Source organism: Macroventuria anomochaeta (genome assembly GCF_010093625.1).
Source record: "Macroventuria anomochaeta strain CBS 525.71 unplaced genomic scaffold BU25scaffold_9, whole genome shotgun sequence".
Lineage (NCBI taxonomy): Eukaryota > Fungi > Ascomycota > Dothideomycetes > Pleosporales > Didymellaceae > Macroventuria > Macroventuria anomochaeta.
Genome location: NW_022985370.1, coordinates 338,603 through 355,139, shown reverse-complemented (window position 1 = coordinate 355,139; position 16,537 = coordinate 338,603). Strand labels below are relative to the sequence as shown.

Genomic DNA, 16,537 nt, shown 5'->3' with positions numbered 1-16,537 from the left:
ATGCGCCCGCCTGTTTGAGTGTCCACGCGACAACCAATGCGATAATGACCGTGGAGATACACATGCAAGTGGTATGGTACCGCCAAAACATTTCTTACAGTGTTCACTTCAGGCTACATGGAATCCACGACTGTCGGCGCACTCATAATTTTTTGTCTCGAGACTTCAACAGATAAGAAATGCTTTACACGGATCTATACGCTGTCTATGTCAAACAATCTACAACTTCGCAACAGACGGTGTGATGTCCCTCAGCTCCTGGACATCACCAACACGCCAGCTGACGTCGTCTTGACTGGCAGAACCATCGTTGGGCTTGTTTGTCCTCCACTGCCACCTCTTCTCTATCTGCTTGCCCTCAGGAGCGTTGAGCAGGTTGTTCACCCACGAACCAACAATGGGGAACATCTTGAAGCCGTGACCAGAGTCACCAGACAGAACCATGACCGTGCTGCCAGTCTCTGGCAGGTAATCGATGATGAAGTCAGAGTCGCTGGTGTCGGCGAACCAACATAATGTCTTCTCGACGAGGGGACGATCGGCGAGGTAGGGCAGGGTCTGACGGAGGAGCTCGCGCATCTTCCGCTCATCCTCGGGAGGTACAAAGCGCTGGACGCCTTCGGGAGCCTCGGATACACCGGTTGCGGGGTTGGTGTTGATGAAACCACCACCCATGGGGCACAGTTTGAGAAGGTTGGTCTTCGGGTCGGGCTCGAAGAAGAATCCGAGGTCACGGGCATATGTGACGGGGATGCCGCGAAGCGCTGCAGTCTCCTCATCTGTAAGTCGGACGTGTGCGACGGACCATGACTTCGCAGAGACGCGAGCGCCAACCTCGGGCACGATCTTCGATGCAGCCGCACCGGTAGCTACGATGACTAGCGAAGCAGCGTGAAACTGTCCATCCTTTGTCTTGACACCAACACTCTTCTTACTCGACCCGGTACCCTTGTAGACGATCTCCTGAATGGCACCCCTCCTTTCACCAAGGAAGAAACGAACACCATTCGATCTTGCGGCGCGGTAAATTCCACGGAGAGCGTTGGCAGAGTGGACATAGCCATCGTAGCGGTTGAAGTAGCCCTTCCACCCGGGCATCTCACCCTGGTTGAACTGCCAGCAGATGTCTTGAAGCTCCTGGCGGGTTGATACGGTATAAACCCAAGGCTTGATCTCTGGGTGGGCCTCACCGGCGGCCTTAAAGGAGTTCATGGAGTTGATAGCTTTTTGTGTGCCGGCGCCAGAGACGCAATTGAGGTAGCCGACTCGGTGGAAGTAAGGCGCGTAGAGAGGAGTTTGCCATTTCTTTGCAGCTTCCTGAAAGAAGATTTATTAGGATTGCAGTTTGACTGAAGAGTAATTGAGTAACTTACAACACCAAGTTCTGTGTACCAAGGGTCCTCGTACTCAGCACGCATGATCTTGTTCAGATCGTTTGCGGCAGACCATCTTGAGGGGATCTCTGTGTCCTTCTCGAAGACTGTGATATCTGTGTAGCCCTGCTGCGACAGCTCGAAAGCAGTCGACAACCCAAACGCTCCACCACCGATAATAGCAATGTGCTCGTTCTTTGAGATACCCATTGTGACGAAATATGACGACCAGAACCCAAGACAGTAACAGTGGACCGAAGAAAAGCGAGGAGATACTTGGTCGTCCCCCACTCAAGGAAACCTCACATTATAACGCACCCACGATCAACGGGCTCCAATTCCGAACCCTGCGCCGTGTCTCCTCCACTTCCATGAAATCGCGTGAGACTATCGGAATACTCGTCTTATCGATAAGCTTCGCATGCGTTAGTGTGAATGGCGATGCATCACTGCCCCGCAGCTGCAGCACTACGCACTCGCTACGCACCGGCAGGCATACCGTGCGCGTCACGGACACGAAACCGACACCAGTACACACCTGGCCATGTATCACCGGGGCCTGGGATCCGATGGCCAGACGACGCGATCAAGGGGTCCAGAAAGGAAACTGATGCGATGCAAAGCGCAGCTGAGGCCGGCGTTCGGTGTTGTTGATGATACGAATTCGGTCTGAAGAGTCGGTAAGATTTGTGCGCGTTGACATTCGAATTGGACGTCGTACGTTTTTGTGAAGGCTGAAGAAACGACCATCACGACTTTCTCCACTACAGCTTCATGTCCTCGATGACTCAGCAACTTGCTCCTGAGCGGCCAATGTTTACATGGGGAGGTTGGAGGGGAAGTACGTTGACAGGACAGTTTGCAGGAGATTTAGGTGCTGCAGCTGTGTCGGCGACGTTGATATCACCTGTTCTCACAGCAATTGATCGGTAAGTGGTGTCACCAGAATCAGGTGAGATCACACTGAATCATATATTGACGAACATCAGCGCGGTTGTAGAGAATGCAGCTCGACCAGGCCAGAACCCACTTGCTCAGGCCTTGAAGACGAACATCCTCTGTTCATTCAAGCATCCAAGGCGTTTCTTTGGCACGAAATCATTCCTTATTATCTGGACACTATATGCAGCGACATATACAACAGCAAACACAGTTGAAACCACAGCGAGGCACTTGACTCAAAAAGCTGATGATCTCTTTGTGCAATCTGTTACGTTCCTATCGACGATCACAGTCAACGTACCACTTGGAGTCTGGAAAGATGTACGATTCGTTCAGATGTTCGGCAGGCCTTCAGTGCCGGTTGCTGCTCAGACAAAAGGTGCGAAGGTCCCACCTCCACCGGTTCCGCGACTGAAGTTTCCTAGGACAGTGGCAGCAACCTTCCTCATTCGCGACGCAATCACCATCTTTGGAGCTGTCAATTTGCCTCCGATGATTGCGTCGTCACTGCCAGAAGACACGTTCGCCAATCCAATACTCAAGATGGCGACAATGCAACTTCTGGTTCCAGTGTTCTCCCAGGTCTTTGCCACGCCGATCCACCTTCTGGGACTGGACATGTACAGCCATCCAGATAGCGCGGTACGAATGGCGAGGATCAGACAGAACCTCGGAGCAACGACGTTGGTCAGGTGTGCCAGGATTATTCCGGCATTTGGTGTCGGACTTATTGCAAACACTGGACTACGGGACTACTTCCATGAGAAGGCCGGGTAAGTCAAGGAAGCCGCGTGAAACAGAAACGTTTGAAGAGATTGCCCTGCAGGAGATCTGGAGTATAGGCTTCAAAGGCAAGAACCACCATAGAATCGTTTTGCTAGCATTTACCGGCGTAATGCAGTGGCTGCACTGGGCTTGAATCGAAGAACTTCTATGCACTTTCCATACATCTTCGACTTCCAGCCTCACTTCGCCCTGTTCGACGTAGAATTGAGTCAAGTTGATAAGAAACCACCCAATCGAGCATCCAACACATTGTTCGAACCAATGACGTGGCTTAGCGTATCAGCTCCTGCACTGTTAGCCCGAGATCTTAACCCGATCCGACGCGTCTCACCCCGCACGCCGCGCTCACCGAAAAAGGAGATGAGTTGGGCAGCATCTCGATGTTCGTGCCGACTTTAATAGTGCTTGCTACATCATGCAGCAGTGTGATAAGCATTGTGGCATTGGAACTACGCTATGGTCGGTACCGGATATGGGCAGTAGGTGCGAACCGGCAGCGCGTCCGGCCTACGGTACTTCGATGCGAAAGTCACAAGGGCATGCGAGGCCCACGTTCTCGAAGCGTGCAGCGTAAAGCGGGGTCTTGAAATATACATTACACGATAGTGGATGGGCGTAGGCGATAAGCCAATATAATCATCATTCACTGTGTACACCGGAGGCTTCATCACTTGCAACTGCATTATCTTTCTGGGCCTCCAAGTCCTCTACCTTCAGTACTTTACTACTCTCCACTCGATCCTATACTACTCAGCGAGAAAAACATGCTTCATACAAGATACGGCGCCCCTGCGGTGCTGAGGGGCGTTGGCAGGAAGGAAGGGATCACATTCACAACCATCAGGTTGTCCTCAACTTACGCGGCAAAGAAGAGAGGAGCAATGAGCACATCAATACAAGAGACAAGATCACTGGCAAAGGCCTCACCACTGTCAGCAATGCCTTTGCCTATGTTGTTGAGATCACTCCTCGTTGCCACAATCTCTTCCAAGAAGTGGCTGCTGGTCCCTTCTCTTCACCTCCTCGACTTCTTCGCAAAGCCAGATAGGACTTTGGTGTTCAACCTTGACAAGAACCCGGTTTTGAAGGCCATCATCAAAAAGTCATTCTACGATCAGTTCTGTGCTGGCACAACACCGGTCGAAACAAGAACATGCGTGAAAGCACTGAAGGATCTGGGATTCCGCGGTGTCATCCTCACATACGCACAAGAGATGGTCTTCGACCACAAGAGCGGCAACGGGTACAGCCCAGGTGCAGCAGCAGAAGAAATCAAGGAGGAAGCGACCGGCGTTAAGATCGACAATGTCATTGAGTCCTGGAGAGCAGGCACTGTTGGTACCATTGACCTGATCGAGGAGGGAGACATTTTGGCTATCAAGTAAGTTTGCCACCACAATATCAGAATCCATGTTTACTAACATCGTCACAGGACATCTGGAGCTGGCCTGGCAGTTGTCGACGCATTCAACAAAGGAGACTTGCCACCACAACAGATGCTTGATGCTCTTGATGAAATCGGCACCAAGTGCAAGGAGCGCAACATTCAGATCATTGTCGACGCTGAATCTCAACATTATCAGAAGGGAATTGCTCGTGCTGCTCTCGAGATGATGCGCAAGTTCAACACCGATGGTCGCGTCGTCGTTTACAACACATACCAGGCATACCTCAAGGACACCCAGTCACTCATTGCTTCTCACCTCGCTGAGGCCGAGAAAGATGGCTTCACTCTCGGTCTCAAACTTGTCCGCGGTGCATACATCGCTTCTGATGACCGCTCCTTGATCCATGACACAAAGCAAGACACAGACGACAATTACAATGGTATCGCCCAGGGTGCTCTCCGCCAGCAGCTCGGTGAATACGGTGTCTCTCGCCCGTTCCCCTCGGTCAAGCTATTCCTTGCATCCCACAACCGCGAGTCTGTCATTTCTGCACAAAGATTGCACGAGCAAAGGACTGCTGCCGGTCTGCCTACCGTTGATGTCGGCTTCGGTCAGCTTCACGGTATGTCGGATGAGGTCAGCTTTTCGCTTCTGGCCGAGAAGGGCAGCAACGGTCAATCACCTGCTGTTTTCAAGTGCTCGACATGGGGAAGTATGAGCGAGTGTATTGGCTATTTGCTCAGGAGAGCAGTTGAGAACAAGGACGCTGTTCTGAGGACAAACGATGAGTACAATGCGCTCCGCAAGGAGGCAGGGAGAAGGATGCGATCTGTTTTTGGCGCAGCATAAATTTCACAAGCGATGTTCACGAAATTCTCAAGATAAACCGTTTCGACGAAGTAGATGAAGACAAAACATTTCAAAACACCCACCATCTTCCTCTAAACAATTCTGTGACACCTTGTTGTGTGTGATATTCGCCTATCATTAGATCCGATGTGGACCGGAACTTCACCACCGGCAACGGCGGTGGTGGAGCTGTCTGGATTCATTGCGGGGTTCATGTGGAGAAAGCGGTTAACGTCGGTCTCGCGAACAGTTCCTCTGCACGTCAGGCTGATCTTATCTACGCGGGATCGTCCCAGGGATTGATCCAATGGCATAGTGTGTAATCGGGAGCCATCCCGAAGCGGGGCACTTCGTGGTTTGTTTTCGGACGACCACCATAGGTATGAGACGCAACGAGCACGTCTTCTTCCTTCAAACATACAATCGCAGCATCCTTCCAACTTTTGATTCAACCAACGGAAACGCAAGCGTCACCGAAGAACTATGTCTGGAAAAACCTTGTGTATCTTGGGTTGTGGTATGTTGAGGACCACCTGGAAGTAGACTGAGCTAAATTTGGAACAGGCAACCTTGGGCAGCCGATTTTGAGCAGTCTGCTTAGCGAGTCTGGCAGCGACAAGAATGCAAAGTTCGAAAAGTACATTGCTTGCGTAAGGAGTGAGGCTTCTGAGAAGAAGCTGGGCGAGAAGTACCCGGAAGCTGTCAAGTCGGGGAAGCTCTCCGTTTCAAAAGGGGACAATGTCAAAGCCATAAAAGGCTCAGATATTGTGTTACTTGGTGTCGATCCATCAGATGTAGAGGCAACTTTGAAGCAAGATGGTCTCTCCGACGCATTGAGCGGGAAGCTGCTCATCAGTCTTGCTGCTGGGTGGACAAGAGCAGATATCGAGAAGATCCTTTCCTCAAGCAAGGATAAGATTTGGGTCGTTCGCACACTCCCCAACATTGCCGCACAAGTTTCCGAGTCACTTACAGCAATTGAAGACCCGGACAAGGACATCCCAAAGGAGTTTGTGGAAATCACCGATGCCATCTTCAACCAGGTTGGAAAGACCGCCCACATTGACCCAAGGTTGATGAACGCAGCGACAGCTGTAGGAGGCTCAACACCAGCCATGTTCGCCGTCATCTGCGATGCATTGATTGATGCATCCGTCGCTGTTGGCATGCCAAGAGAGACTGCGCAGACCATGATCTACCAGAGTATGAAGGGTACTGCCGCGATGCTGCAGAGCGGGATCCACCCCGGTGTTCTCAAAGATCAAGGCACATCGCCAGAGGGATGCACAATTGGTGGTCTCATGGTGATGGAGGAAGCCGGTGTTCGTGGTCACCTCGGAAAGGCGCTGAGGGAAGCTGTGACCATTGCGCGCTTGATGGGTCAAAACCCTCACGTCAATGACACTCGGCAAGGGCAGTAGATGGAAACTAAAGGCAAATCGTTACAAGCACCATGACGAGCTTCGATGGAGGCTGTTTGTAGGAGTGTTGTAACGAGGTTGATTGGAAGACTAACGTGGATTGGACGGAAGTAGCGATCTGCTATATATATTGGAATGAGTCGTCTAGGTACGCTAACTCCATTGAGAACCATCAAGATCGGTATGGTCTCTTCCAAGGTCATCGCCAGTCGGTTGCGCGCATATGCATTGACATAAAAGAACGCGAAGTAAAGACCGCTAAAGTTCAAGAACGAGCCGATGATCTATTTGCATTAGCTGAAGCTCGTACGGACGCCGGAATATGCTTACGAATAGTACAAATACAATGTCTTTCAGTTCACCCGGCTCAAAGGACTTCGTGGAGTCTTTTGGCGGCAATCTTTTCTTCAGCAAGCGCTCTGCCAGCACCAGCAATGCAAGAGCCATAAAGCCGAAGGACCTGACCGCCCACCCGAAGCCGATGATACCAAAGAGGCGATTCAGCATGATCGGGAAGATCATACCACCCGTCGCAGAACCACATAAGATCAACCCAATGGCCAGACGCCTGCGGCTACGATCGAAGTACGTTGACACAACCGACATCGTCGGCACAAACAAAAGCTCATTCGCAACACCAATACACACACCCTGCACCAATAAAAACTGACAGTACTCATGACACACACTCGTCGTGAATATATTCAGGGCCCAAAGCACGGTGCCCACCCTCAGGATCAACTTGAAATGATCAACATCAGACGCCGACCCCGACCAGAGCGGTATGAGCATCAAGAAGAATATCATCAATGACCCTATCCACGAGATGTTCGAAGGTGAGGAGATTTCGGTAGAGGTGTAGTATGCTTGGAACATGCCGAACGATGTGATGAAGCCCCAGACGAAGAAGGTCACGATGTGGCCGCCGAGGACCTGCGACCATGCTACCCATCCGCCGTTTGGGAGAGGTTCGATTGAGGACACCCAGGTGATGTCCAAGGTTGACGCCGGCTCTTGTTTCCCGGTTGCTGCATCCGCTTCCTGGGACTCGGCTGTTTCGACAGAGCGATACGTCTCTTGCTGCTCCATATTGTTGGATGCCAATGTCGAAGGAGGCGATGCGCCGACAATCGCGGAAGTGACATGAGGCTCTGGTGTTGCGGTTCAGGTCTAGAGTTCGAGAGTGTAGCCACGGGAATAGTTGCCGGCTACATAATTACCGAACACATGTGCGGAGTCCATCTTCCGTATAGTCACCGTAAAGACACCATCAGTGGCCGTTCTTGCGGTTTTAAGACTCTTTTAGCAGTTTTGGAAACGAAGCTGGGCACTGTACTTGTGTTGAGCATATTCACGTAGAGTTCGTGCAGCACAACTACAATGAGTATTGACATAAACGAACCTCTGATGCAAGACAGTATGTAGAACCAAAACAAAATGAAACAAAGAGACCCAATGTTCGGCAATCTCTCAATCAAGCTTGAAGCAACAGTCGACACTCCCCTTCGATATACACACTCACTGCGTTGGCGGCTCCTCCCAATACCTCAACATCTGCTCCAGCGCACCCTTCCACTCCCTAACAAGCACACCCGTAAGCTGTTTCACATGCTCATCCGTCGGCTTGTGCCCACCCCACGTCGCAGGCTGACTTGCCTGATATTGCGCATAATACCCTATCAACTTACTACACGCCATCAGCTTCCGTTTCAACACTCACAACAAGCACTGAAACTCACTCATCCTTGATCTTCTGTAGGACTAGCCAGCACAGATTCCAACTCCGGTTACTCTCCGGATCAGCGTAGACTCTGCGCTTCGCTTCGTCCACGCAGTACGAACTGAATGGGTAGTTCCTCGTCAAGCCGCGCAGCTCGGTCAACAAGTTGTTGGACGAGACGTAGTATGTCCATGCTGCGGTCATGGGCTCGCTGACGTCGGGCGTGTTGAGAGCGGCGAAGGCTTTTTCGACATGGCGCAGGCCAGTTAGGGTGTTGATGCGGTGCTGTTGGAGCGCTAGGATTGTTTCGTGCTTCTCCGCCTGTGGGGAGTAAGTCTCCGGTCTGTGAAGGGTGGTGGGTGTTCTTACAAGCGACATTCGTTGGGGCCGAGACATGTTGTGTAGGCGGTAGCGGCGTGCTGGTGGTTTGCTGAATTCGCTGTGTGAGGTGTTGGCGGATGACGATGAGTATTCTGACACTGGTAGGGGAAGTGTCGATTATTGAGGTCTGGTCTTGAAGGACTTTTTGGACGATGGTAGTTCTAGATCTAAATAAGCGCAGACGAGCTTCATATTTACATTTCCGCGTGATAGGTTAGTGAGACCGTTGAGCTTAGGAGGCATCCGCAGCAGCGAATGGTTTGTAGTATCGAGAGCCAAGTTTTGATGATGTCGAAGGTTGACTGTCACGTCCAAGGTTAGACAATCGTCCGTAGCCCCTACAGCGCCGCAAGTAGACATCTACAATCCTAGGGTCGTGACCTGATTGTATGGTTTCAGCTGGGAGTGACCAAATGTGAGGCCTCGAGTAAGAAACATGGCCTAGAAAGGAAACTTGAACTCAGCTGTAGCAGTTCTAATGATGAAAGAGTTTCGGAATGAACGTCCGCTATCTTGCTTTGGTCACGATCAAACAGTATGCCCTGGTTTGCGGGATCTCCACTGTCAAAATCGAAAGATGATGTGAGTATAAGCCGGAGCGCATGTGGATCTGACTCAACCTTGATCTTCGCGGTCCGGGAGATCAAAGCTTGGGCTGCATGGTTGATGATGGTGGTTTGAGCTTGATGCCGACACAAAGGTAGAGAAACCTCACTGGTCCAGATGAAAAAGTGACAAGCCTGCGTGGACATAGGTGGATCCTTGGATGATATTGGCACATCTTCATTGGTTTCGAATGTCCTTCATGTGCATCGGAAAACTGTCGCTATTCGAGATCCCATCAGCAAGCTCAGCTAAGGTCCCCATGCTGAAGTCTTGGGTGCGAAAAGGTCGAGTAGCGCACTTGAAACCTCGGACAGGGCGATGGACCTTCGGGAGGTTGAGTTTCCAAGAGTTGAAGTTGAAAGGTTGCGCTGACGTGAAGACGGTTGCGTGGTGGCTAGTGTGCATTAGCGCGGTTCACAGCCCCTGCCGAGACAGATGTCAAGTGCACTTCACCACTGCTGTCCGCCTGTTCATGGTCATCGCAAGGGTCCGAATGAAGCAGCATCGAACACGCACAAAGAAATTTCTCCTAGTTCTATGGACTTATGCGATTCTGTGTGCTTGAGCTAAAGGATGTGATTTTGGCGACGTTCACTCACCTTGAGGCGCAAGCTGCATCTGGAATACTGTCGAACCAGTCTGCAGCTCTGTGGCCGTGCTCTCCGCCGAGTCTCATCCTGGTCGTCGGTTCTCTAGCCATCCATAATGTGGCTTGCTCAGTATCATCTTACTGGATTGTCGATTCGACATTTCCTTGAGGCTGAACAACTGTCGTCAGCAGCCTTGCACTCGAGCGCTGCATCACGTCAGATCGACACGCGGCTGCGGCCCTGCGCACATGGCTTCATATCACGAACCCTGGACTCAGGTGACGCCAGCTGTCTCAGTGCTCAGATTCGACAAAGTCGAGGTTGGATTGGGTACTAACCATCGAAACTTGTGACGATCGCTCAAGCTAGGAATATGCTTATATTGTCTGACGATCAAGCCCAGATCACGAGCGGACACCTTGCCGCTTTAACTTCATTGTCAAATCTCTTGCCAATAAGACCTGCTTCCAACTTCTTTTGCGGTCAGTTTCTTGGTCCCGAGACAATGGACCCCAGCTCAAGGCTGATCTGAAGGGGCACCTGGCATCATCAGCTGGCCAGTCCAAGTGGGTCCCAGCACCAATCTCTCACTCAGTTGTGAACTTTGCTCGATCCCAGGGCTGAGGTTTGCGAGTCTTATATTATAGCGTCACCGATTCGCACAATTGGGCTGATCTGCGTCCATCAGTTGCGGGGGGTGTTCGAAAGAGGGGCCGAAGGAAGTGGAAACAAGAAACATCGAGATCTATGATTGAATTCCCCGGTCACTATTCACAATACGTAGGTGATACAACCCAGGTCGGGTAAAGCTTGGCTATCGAGAAAGAGACGTCTACAATACGGAAAGGTCTCCGAACTTCTCCTGTGCGGTTGTTAGCATTTACCCAGACATCCGTCCAAATAACGTGTGGACTCGCCTTGTAGCCAGGAACGGCCCAGCGGCCCTTGGAAACGAGCTGCTCGGTGCGCTGGTCAATCTCGGGCTGGGCAGCAGCAACCTCATCAACAGTGAGGTCGGCAAACGGCCTGGCGTCCTCGATGTTCTTCAGTGTCTTTTGGAGGTCGCTTAGCTCCTTGTCGACGACGGCCTTGGTCTCCTCGGCGCTCTTGACGGCCTGAGCCTCGAAGGCCTCAATGGCCTTAATCTGCCTGTTTACATCGTAGGTCTGGGGCTTGAAGGCGTTGAACTGCTTCTCGATATCATCGACGATGGCCTGGTTCTTGAGGATGGAGCGGTAGTGCGCGAAGTCGACGGTCTGGGCCTGCTCGGAGAGGACGGTGACCTTGCGGCGGGCATCGTCGTTGCGCTTCTTGAACGACTGCAGGGCGGCGGCGGTGTTGCCACGGAGGCCGAGCTGCTGGCCGAGCTTGGTCCAGTCGAGCTTGAGGGCTGCGCTGCGCTGTTGCGGGAGAAGCGTTAGTTTTCAAGGTCGGTCTATAGTACAGCTGGGGCTGCCATTGCGCGCGCAGGAGCTTGGGGGAAGCGGCAATTGAGCTGTCGCGAGCTCCCAGCGGCGGCCCGGCGGGGGGTCAACGTACTCCGACGGCCATTGTGATGGATAGGGACGGATTGTGGGATGGGGTCGTGGGGTCGTAGGGTGAGTTTGGAAGTGAACTTCTCGCGGCCGGGAGCCAAGGAATGGGAATAGGTTTAGCGCCGAATCATTCCCGGAGCACGCAGCTGTCAACCACCACAACGTGGACTTGAACATGAACATGTAATTATGCTTACAACAGTCGTCTGGCATAGGATTTCTGAAAAACTGCTGCACCGTAATCGACTTCGATCAGAGACATGCTAAATATTAAAGTATCATGTTCAAGTACTGAAGAGTAGAGCTGTATCTAGCAAGCGCTACTACAACAGATCAACAAACAAACACGTCAAAAGCATGGTAGTAGTCCATTGACCCAGACAGTCGTAGAGAATATTCAAGAAGACCAACAGCTGCAGGCAATATGAATGATCACCAGGGCAAGTCACACAACATCACAGTTTCAAGTTTCAAAAGCCCGAGGTTGTTCACAATCGTGACTAGTAGAAGATTCATATTTATGTCTCTTGCCCATGAGCAAGCCATCTTTTGCAGATGCTATGCCCTGCCAGTCAAGTTCGGCTTTCCCTCACACTAGACAATAGTCTATATGCTCAGAGCCATAATCGAGTTAACGATGTCGTTGTCGTTCTCCTTCAGAGCCTTGACAGCCTTCTTGCGGGAGACGGACGCCTGCTGCATGACGAGCTCGATGTCCTTGGCCTCGAGACCAGAGTCATCGACCTCCTCGCCATCGTCCTCTTCCTCCTCGGGCTTCTCCTCGGCCTTGCCCGTGCCCTTGGTGTCGTCGTGGGCGTGGTCGTGGTCATGGTCGTGGCCGGCGTGGTCGTGACCCTGCTGCTCAGCCTGAGCGAGCTGCTGGGCGGCGGAAGCCTGGGCCTGGGAGTTCAGGTCCTCGATCTTGGCCTCACCGAAGATGCTGGTGCGGGGTCAGTATGCGCCGTGTGCCATTGAGGGTGCACCATTGCTTACATGTAGGTGTTGCTGGAGGGGGACTTGTAGACATCGGGCTGGTTGATGACGAAGAGGATCTGGGAGACATGTTAGCCAAAATTCCGCATGCCCCGCAGCTGCTCTGCTCTGTATAGCTTCAGTCCCCCCCAATTGCCCGGGCACTCACGTTCTTCGGTCGGCGGAGGGTGACGCGTGTGATGCCCTCAATGTGCTTCAGGCCGAGCTTGGCGATGGCCTTGCGAGCCTTCTTCTCGTTGCGGGAGTGGACGGTGACGGAGGAGCCCTGGGGGATCACGGCATCGCCCTCCTCGCCCTCGTCGGAGTCGCTGGACTCATCCTCCTCGATCTGAACGTTCTTCTTCTCGGGCTCGTCGGGGAGCTCTTCAATGCGGGGGTTGGCCATTTTTGCGATGTGGTGATAGCTCTTTCCGACGTGCGTGACGAAGTGCAACTCAGGTGGAAAGAGTGACGAAAAAGGACTAGCGTGTGGGCGGACAAGCAAAGTAAGCGAGTCTCCATGACATCGCTGAACATGATGTTTCCAGGAACGCAGCGCAATCGGCTATCTGATCAATACGCTATATTTGATGTTCACAGTTCTGAGATGATGAGGTTTCAATGGGTATCATTTGCAATTCTAGTTGCGGTTTGTGGTTCATGAACTTGTGGATTGGACTCTTTTGCTACATGTGGATGCATGCAAGAGCCGTGTTAACCTTCCCATCCGAATTGCACCTTGCCAATCATTGAAATAATGCACCCGATCCAGGTCTTGAATTTTAGAATGCCGTAGGTCGCCTTCGGGATGCTCAAGAAATGCACATCATGCCTCCTCCAGCACCTGCATGCAGCGACCTCCACTCCGCCGTGTCTCCCGACATCATCGTAACCGTCTATGCCTTTGCGCTGGCGCGGATCTTGGCGAAGGTCTTCTGGACCTCGTAGCGGGCCTTGGTGTATGTTAGTAATGTTCTTGCTGTAGGCGCATGCTGGATTGCAGTGCGGCACCGCGCACCAGCATCACCTGGACCACAGACAACCTACCTGCTTCCTCAACTTCATGACCTTGAACCTCTCGAAGTCGTTCAACTGCCTCCTCTTCTGGAGCGCAGCGCGCTTCTTGGCCCAGGCGCTCTCGTCGAACTTCTGCTGCACCTTGTGCTCCTCCCACTTCTTCGCGACGTGGCCGACACCGGTGGCACGGGGCAGCTTGGGGATGACGATGGGGGTGAGGGAGAGCTTGGCGAGGGCGACTTCCTGACGGGGGACAGGCGCCTTCTCGGAAGGACCATCAACAAGGACCTGTGGGTGTCAGCAACTGCATTTCCTCCGCGATCGCAGGGCTCCGTACGCGCTTGTGGTCGATGATCTCGACAATGGTGGCAAGGCGGCCTTCGTAGACACCCTCGTTGAAGAGGACTACACGGCCGACCTCGACCAGCCTCCAGGCGCTCGTTGTGATGTTGGCGTCACCCATTTCGTCGGTTGTGCTGTGATGCTTATTAGGTCGTGTAAAGAGCGTGAAAGGTATCGTAGGCGTACCGGAAAGGATGTGCTGTGAGGTTAGTTCAATGTCGAGATTGATGTCGAGATGGACGGAATTTGGAGTGTGTGGGCTCTAGCGAAAGAAGCGCTAGTGAGAGGTGGTCTGTGCGGCGCCCATTAAAAAGTCGTCGCGCTCGCCGCAATACCAGCGAGACCACCACAATCACCACGATGACAACCACGACATCAGTACAACAAGTGCCTCGCGGTGCTTGCAGCCACCTCGTTGTATTTGCTGCATTCACAATGCACTGCATGGCGACCTGATCTCGCTGTACAACTGCATGCTTGCACAGCTCTGAGCTCGGTGATGCTAACTTCTCCGCAATAGCCAGCAAGGCCTGCACACTCCACTGGTACGTTCTCCTCTCTTCCACCACTTCACCACCTCGTCCTATGATGACGTAATTTGCGATTGAGTCGGTGTCGGAGTCCCTCGCCGGGGACTCTTAACGGCGTCGTCCCTGTGATATTCAATTTCTTACATATTCTGAGCTTTTAAGCACCTCATCCCTCTTGGATTTTCAACGCTTCAAGAAAGCATGGCTAACCGTCAAAGACAGCAGATGAACACACCTTGATACGTCTTGCGATCAAGCTGAGCAGCCTCACCCACAGCACGCGTCCCTCTGGTAAGTTGAACGCGTCTGCTTCTCCATGCCCCCATTCCGATGATTACAATTTGCAATAGATAGTAACTGATCGGACCATCTATCCGAATCAAGTGATTAACTCTTTTACACCAAGATCACTGAGGAAACTCATCATCTCATGCTTGCTTTACACTATTCGCTTTGGCCATAAGCTAACAAGCTTGCAGATTTAGATGTACACATCATGACCGCTTCCAGTGCGATCAGCGTTGTTCGCTAGGCATGCATGGCTGTTGCTGTGTGCACCAGGTTGCTTTCATTGTCCGCTTTTCGAGTCTCTGCTCGCGGCGGCTGAGGAAGGCTATCGATGCAAAACTGTAGATAGTTGACTTCATGTCCACGTGTAATATATGTTCCCTAAGATTATGTGTCTGATTGAGAACACTCCACCGTCTAGGTGCATATCCCATGCAAGTCAATAGTTGTTGCTTGCTCCTCCTTACAGACATCACTTACTCGGCTAGTTCCTATAGTAGATAAGGATAGCTCATGCTCATGTTCTGAAAGACCTAGTCCGTACTGTTCAGGCGACAAATACGTTATGGTAGATTTCCGTATATCTCGGACTACTTTCAACAGCAGACCTAACATGCACAAAAGTGAAGGTCTATTGATTTGGCGATATTGCGTGTAGAGCAAGAGTGAAGTAGCTTACACGTGAGACAACGTCAGCAGGGTCTCAATCGATTTCCCCAACTCGCGGCTCATGCTACCACTCGTGAACACCACACTCGACTCTACAACTCAACACCCACTGCCAACATGTGGATCCTCGATTGGTAATTGGTCTCACTCTTCTTGAAAGTGCTATGCTAATCTCAAATTAGGTGTAAGTACTAGATGTCACTCCCGTCTCCGCCGCAACGTGGCCGCGCAACGCCTGCAATGACTATGCGCCGTTCAAATATTCGCCTGCACTCATCTGGCCGCTATCGGCATGAAAACTCTGGCAAACAGACCTATATACGCAGTATAGACGTATCGTAATGCGCGCATACCAACCTGTTCGTCATCGGCTATTGTCACAAGCGCGGAACAGCAACGCAATAAGTCACATCCAACAAATACTAACACAACACACAGTCTGGGAAGTCCTGGCCTCACTCGGCCTTGCAAACAAGCACGCCAAACTCCTTTTCCTCGGCCTCGACAATGCCGGAAAGACAACGCTCCTGCACATGCTCAAGAACGACCGCGTAGCCGTCCTGCAGCCCACTCTGCACCCCACATCCGAAGAGCTCTCAATCGGCAACGTCAAGTTCACAACCTTCGACTTGGGTGGGCACGCGCAAGCCCGGCGTCTCTGGCGCGACTACTGTATGTCCTCCCGCCTCCAAATGTCTGAAATGGACTTGCACATACTGACACATTGCGATGACAGTCCCCGAAGTATCAGGCATAGTCTTCCTCGTTGACGCAAAAGACCACGAGCGCCTCGCCGAATCCAAAGCCGAGCTCGACGCGCTGCTCGCCATGGAAGAGCTCAAGAACACGCCCTTTGTCATACTGGGCAACAAGATCGACCACCCGGACGCTGTTTCCGAGGACCAGCTACGTAGCGCGCTGGGTCTGTATCAGACAACAGGTAAGGGAAAGGTGCCGCTCGAGGGCATCAGGCCAATTGAGGTGTTCATGTGCAGTGTGGTTATGAGGCAGGGGTATGGAGAGGGGATTAGGTGGTTGAGTCAGTATGTTTAGATGACGCTGAAGGGGGGTTATGAGGGGGTGAGGGAGATGAGTCCGGAGCTGGAGTGAGAGATGGTGGATGTGTGA

General features: G+C 52.1%; 10 protein-coding genes across 10 annotated transcripts; 4 read left to right on the top strand and 6 right to left on the bottom strand.

The window, feature by feature from the left end:
• Positions 1-158: 158 nt before the first annotated feature.
• Positions 159-1,855, bottom strand: BU25DRAFT_408909 (FAD dependent oxidoreductase). The gene is made up of 2 exons (XM_033705933.1): positions 1,374-1,855; positions 159-1,317 (listed from the first exon to the last, which is right to left on the bottom strand). The coding sequence occupies exons 1-2, from the start codon at positions 1,581-1,583 to the stop codon at positions 220-222; spliced, it is 1,308 nt and encodes a 435-aa protein (XP_033563831.1). The 5' UTR covers positions 1,584-1,855; the 3' UTR covers positions 159-219.
• On the top strand, positions 1,332-2,066 carry BU25DRAFT_271095 (uncharacterized protein). The gene has a single exon (XM_033701822.1). The coding sequence runs from the start codon at positions 1,595-1,597 to the stop codon at positions 1,982-1,984; it is 390 nt and encodes a 129-aa protein (XP_033563830.1). The 5' UTR covers positions 1,332-1,594; the 3' UTR covers positions 1,985-2,066.
• Positions 2,067-2,147: 81 nt separating this feature from the next.
• BU25DRAFT_419929 (uncharacterized protein) lies at positions 2,148-3,092 on the top strand (the record flags this gene model as incomplete). The annotated part of the gene is made up of 2 exons (XM_033707968.1): positions 2,148-2,302; positions 2,363-3,092. The coding sequence occupies 2 exons, from the start codon at positions 2,148-2,150 to the stop codon at positions 3,090-3,092; spliced, it is 885 nt and encodes a 294-aa protein (XP_033563829.1).
• Positions 3,093-4,039: 947 nt separating this feature from the next.
• On the top strand, positions 4,040-6,759 carry BU25DRAFT_429894 (pyrroline-5-carboxylate reductase; the record flags this gene model as incomplete). Its single annotated transcript, XM_033708574.1, has 3 exons — positions 4,040-4,482; positions 4,534-5,320; positions 6,016-6,759. 3 exons carry the CDS (start codon positions 4,040-4,042, stop codon positions 6,757-6,759), a joined length of 1,974 nt encoding a protein of 657 aa, XP_033563828.1.
• Positions 6,760-6,818: 59 nt separating this feature from the next.
• On the bottom strand, positions 6,819-7,818 carry BU25DRAFT_317191 (MFS general substrate transporter; the record flags this gene model as incomplete). Its single annotated transcript, XM_033702210.1, has 2 exons — positions 6,819-7,043; positions 7,090-7,818. Coding segments are annotated over 2 exons (954 nt in total), but the record flags the coding sequence as incomplete, so codon positions are not given.
• A 459-nt stretch (positions 7,819-8,277) lies between these two features.
• On the bottom strand, positions 8,278-8,875 carry BU25DRAFT_456712 (uncharacterized protein; the record flags this gene model as incomplete). Its single annotated transcript, XM_033710058.1, has 3 exons — positions 8,278-8,446; positions 8,499-8,800; positions 8,849-8,875. The coding sequence occupies 3 exons, from the start codon at positions 8,873-8,875 to the stop codon at positions 8,278-8,280; spliced, it is 498 nt and encodes a 165-aa protein (XP_033563826.1).
• A 1,919-nt stretch (positions 8,876-10,794) lies between these two features.
• On the bottom strand, positions 10,795-11,629 carry BU25DRAFT_408902 (mitochondrial ATP synthase). Its single transcript, XM_033705932.1, has 3 exons — positions 11,596-11,629; positions 10,974-11,456; positions 10,795-10,918 (listed from the first exon to the last, which is right to left on the bottom strand). Exons 1-3 carry the CDS (start codon positions 11,605-11,607, stop codon positions 10,889-10,891), a joined length of 525 nt encoding a protein of 174 aa, XP_033563825.1. The 5' UTR covers positions 11,608-11,629; the 3' UTR covers positions 10,795-10,888.
• A 446-nt stretch (positions 11,630-12,075) lies between these two features.
• BU25DRAFT_408900 (nascent polypeptide-associated complex, alpha subunit) lies at positions 12,076-13,000 on the bottom strand. The gene is made up of 3 exons (XM_033705931.1): positions 12,733-13,000; positions 12,585-12,643; positions 12,076-12,531 (listed from the first exon to the last, which is right to left on the bottom strand). The coding sequence occupies exons 1-3, from the start codon at positions 12,967-12,969 to the stop codon at positions 12,198-12,200; spliced, it is 630 nt and encodes a 209-aa protein (XP_033563824.1). The 5' UTR covers positions 12,970-13,000; the 3' UTR covers positions 12,076-12,197.
• A 178-nt stretch (positions 13,001-13,178) lies between these two features.
• On the bottom strand, positions 13,179-14,155 carry BU25DRAFT_408898 (uncharacterized protein). The gene is made up of 4 exons (XM_033705930.1): positions 14,109-14,155; positions 13,918-14,056; positions 13,611-13,868; positions 13,179-13,516 (listed from the first exon to the last, which is right to left on the bottom strand). The coding sequence occupies exons 2-4, from the start codon at positions 14,041-14,043 to the stop codon at positions 13,460-13,462; spliced, it is 441 nt and encodes a 146-aa protein (XP_033563823.1). The 5' UTR covers positions 14,044-14,056; positions 14,109-14,155; the 3' UTR covers positions 13,179-13,459.
• A 793-nt stretch (positions 14,156-14,948) lies between these two features.
• Positions 14,949-16,462, top strand: BU25DRAFT_456708 (small COPII coat GTPase SAR1; the record flags this gene model as incomplete). Its single annotated transcript, XM_033710057.1, has 3 exons — positions 14,949-14,961; positions 15,848-16,081; positions 16,146-16,462. The coding sequence occupies 3 exons, from the start codon at positions 14,949-14,951 to the stop codon at positions 16,460-16,462; spliced, it is 564 nt and encodes a 187-aa protein (XP_033563822.1).
• Between the last annotated feature and the right edge of the window lie 75 nt (positions 16,463-16,537).

What these genes read in the sequence shown, in the direction of transcription:
- BU25DRAFT_408909 (XM_033705933.1), bottom strand. Translation starts at nt 1,583, where the DNA reads ATGGGTATCTCAAAGAACGAGCACATTGCTATTATCGGTGGTGGAGCG. An exon ending in GGTACACAGAACTTGGTGTT is followed by an intron (nt 1,318 to 1,373) that starts GTAAGTTACTCA and finishes ATCTTCTTTCAG; the next exon opens with GAAGCTGCAAAGAAATGGCA.
- BU25DRAFT_271095 (XM_033701822.1), top strand. Translation starts at nt 1,595, where the DNA reads ATGACGACCAGAACCCAAGACAGTAACAGTGGACCGAAGAAAAGCGAG.
- BU25DRAFT_408902 (XM_033705932.1), bottom strand. An exon ending in GGGCCGTTCCTGGCTACAAG is followed by an intron (nt 10,919 to 10,973) that starts GCGAGTCCACAC and finishes ACAACCGCACAG; the next exon opens with GAGAAGTTCGGAGACCTTTC.
- BU25DRAFT_408900 (XM_033705931.1), bottom strand. Translation starts at nt 12,969, where the DNA reads ATGGCCAACCCCCGCATTGAAGAGCTCCCCGACGAGCCCGAGAAGAAG. An exon ending in CCCTCCGCCGACCGAAGAAC is followed by an intron (nt 12,644 to 12,732) that starts GTGAGTGCCCGG and finishes CATGTCTCCCAG; the next exon opens with ATCCTCTTCGTCATCAACCA. An exon ending in CCCTCCAGCAACACCTACAT is followed by an intron (nt 12,532 to 12,584) that starts GTAAGCAATGGT and finishes ACCCCGCACCAG; the next exon opens with CATCTTCGGTGAGGCCAAGA.
- BU25DRAFT_408898 (XM_033705930.1), bottom strand. Translation starts at nt 14,043, where the DNA reads ATGGGTGACGCCAACATCACAACGAGCGCCTGGAGGCTGGTCGAGGTC. An exon ending in AGATCATCGACCACAAGCGC is followed by an intron (nt 13,869 to 13,917) that starts GTACGGAGCCCT and finishes TGACACCCACAG; the next exon opens with GTCCTTGTTGATGGTCCTTC. An exon ending in TCATGAAGTTGAGGAAGCAG is followed by an intron (nt 13,517 to 13,610) that starts GTAGGTTGTCTG and finishes ACATACACCAAG; the next exon opens with GCCCGCTACGAGGTCCAGAA.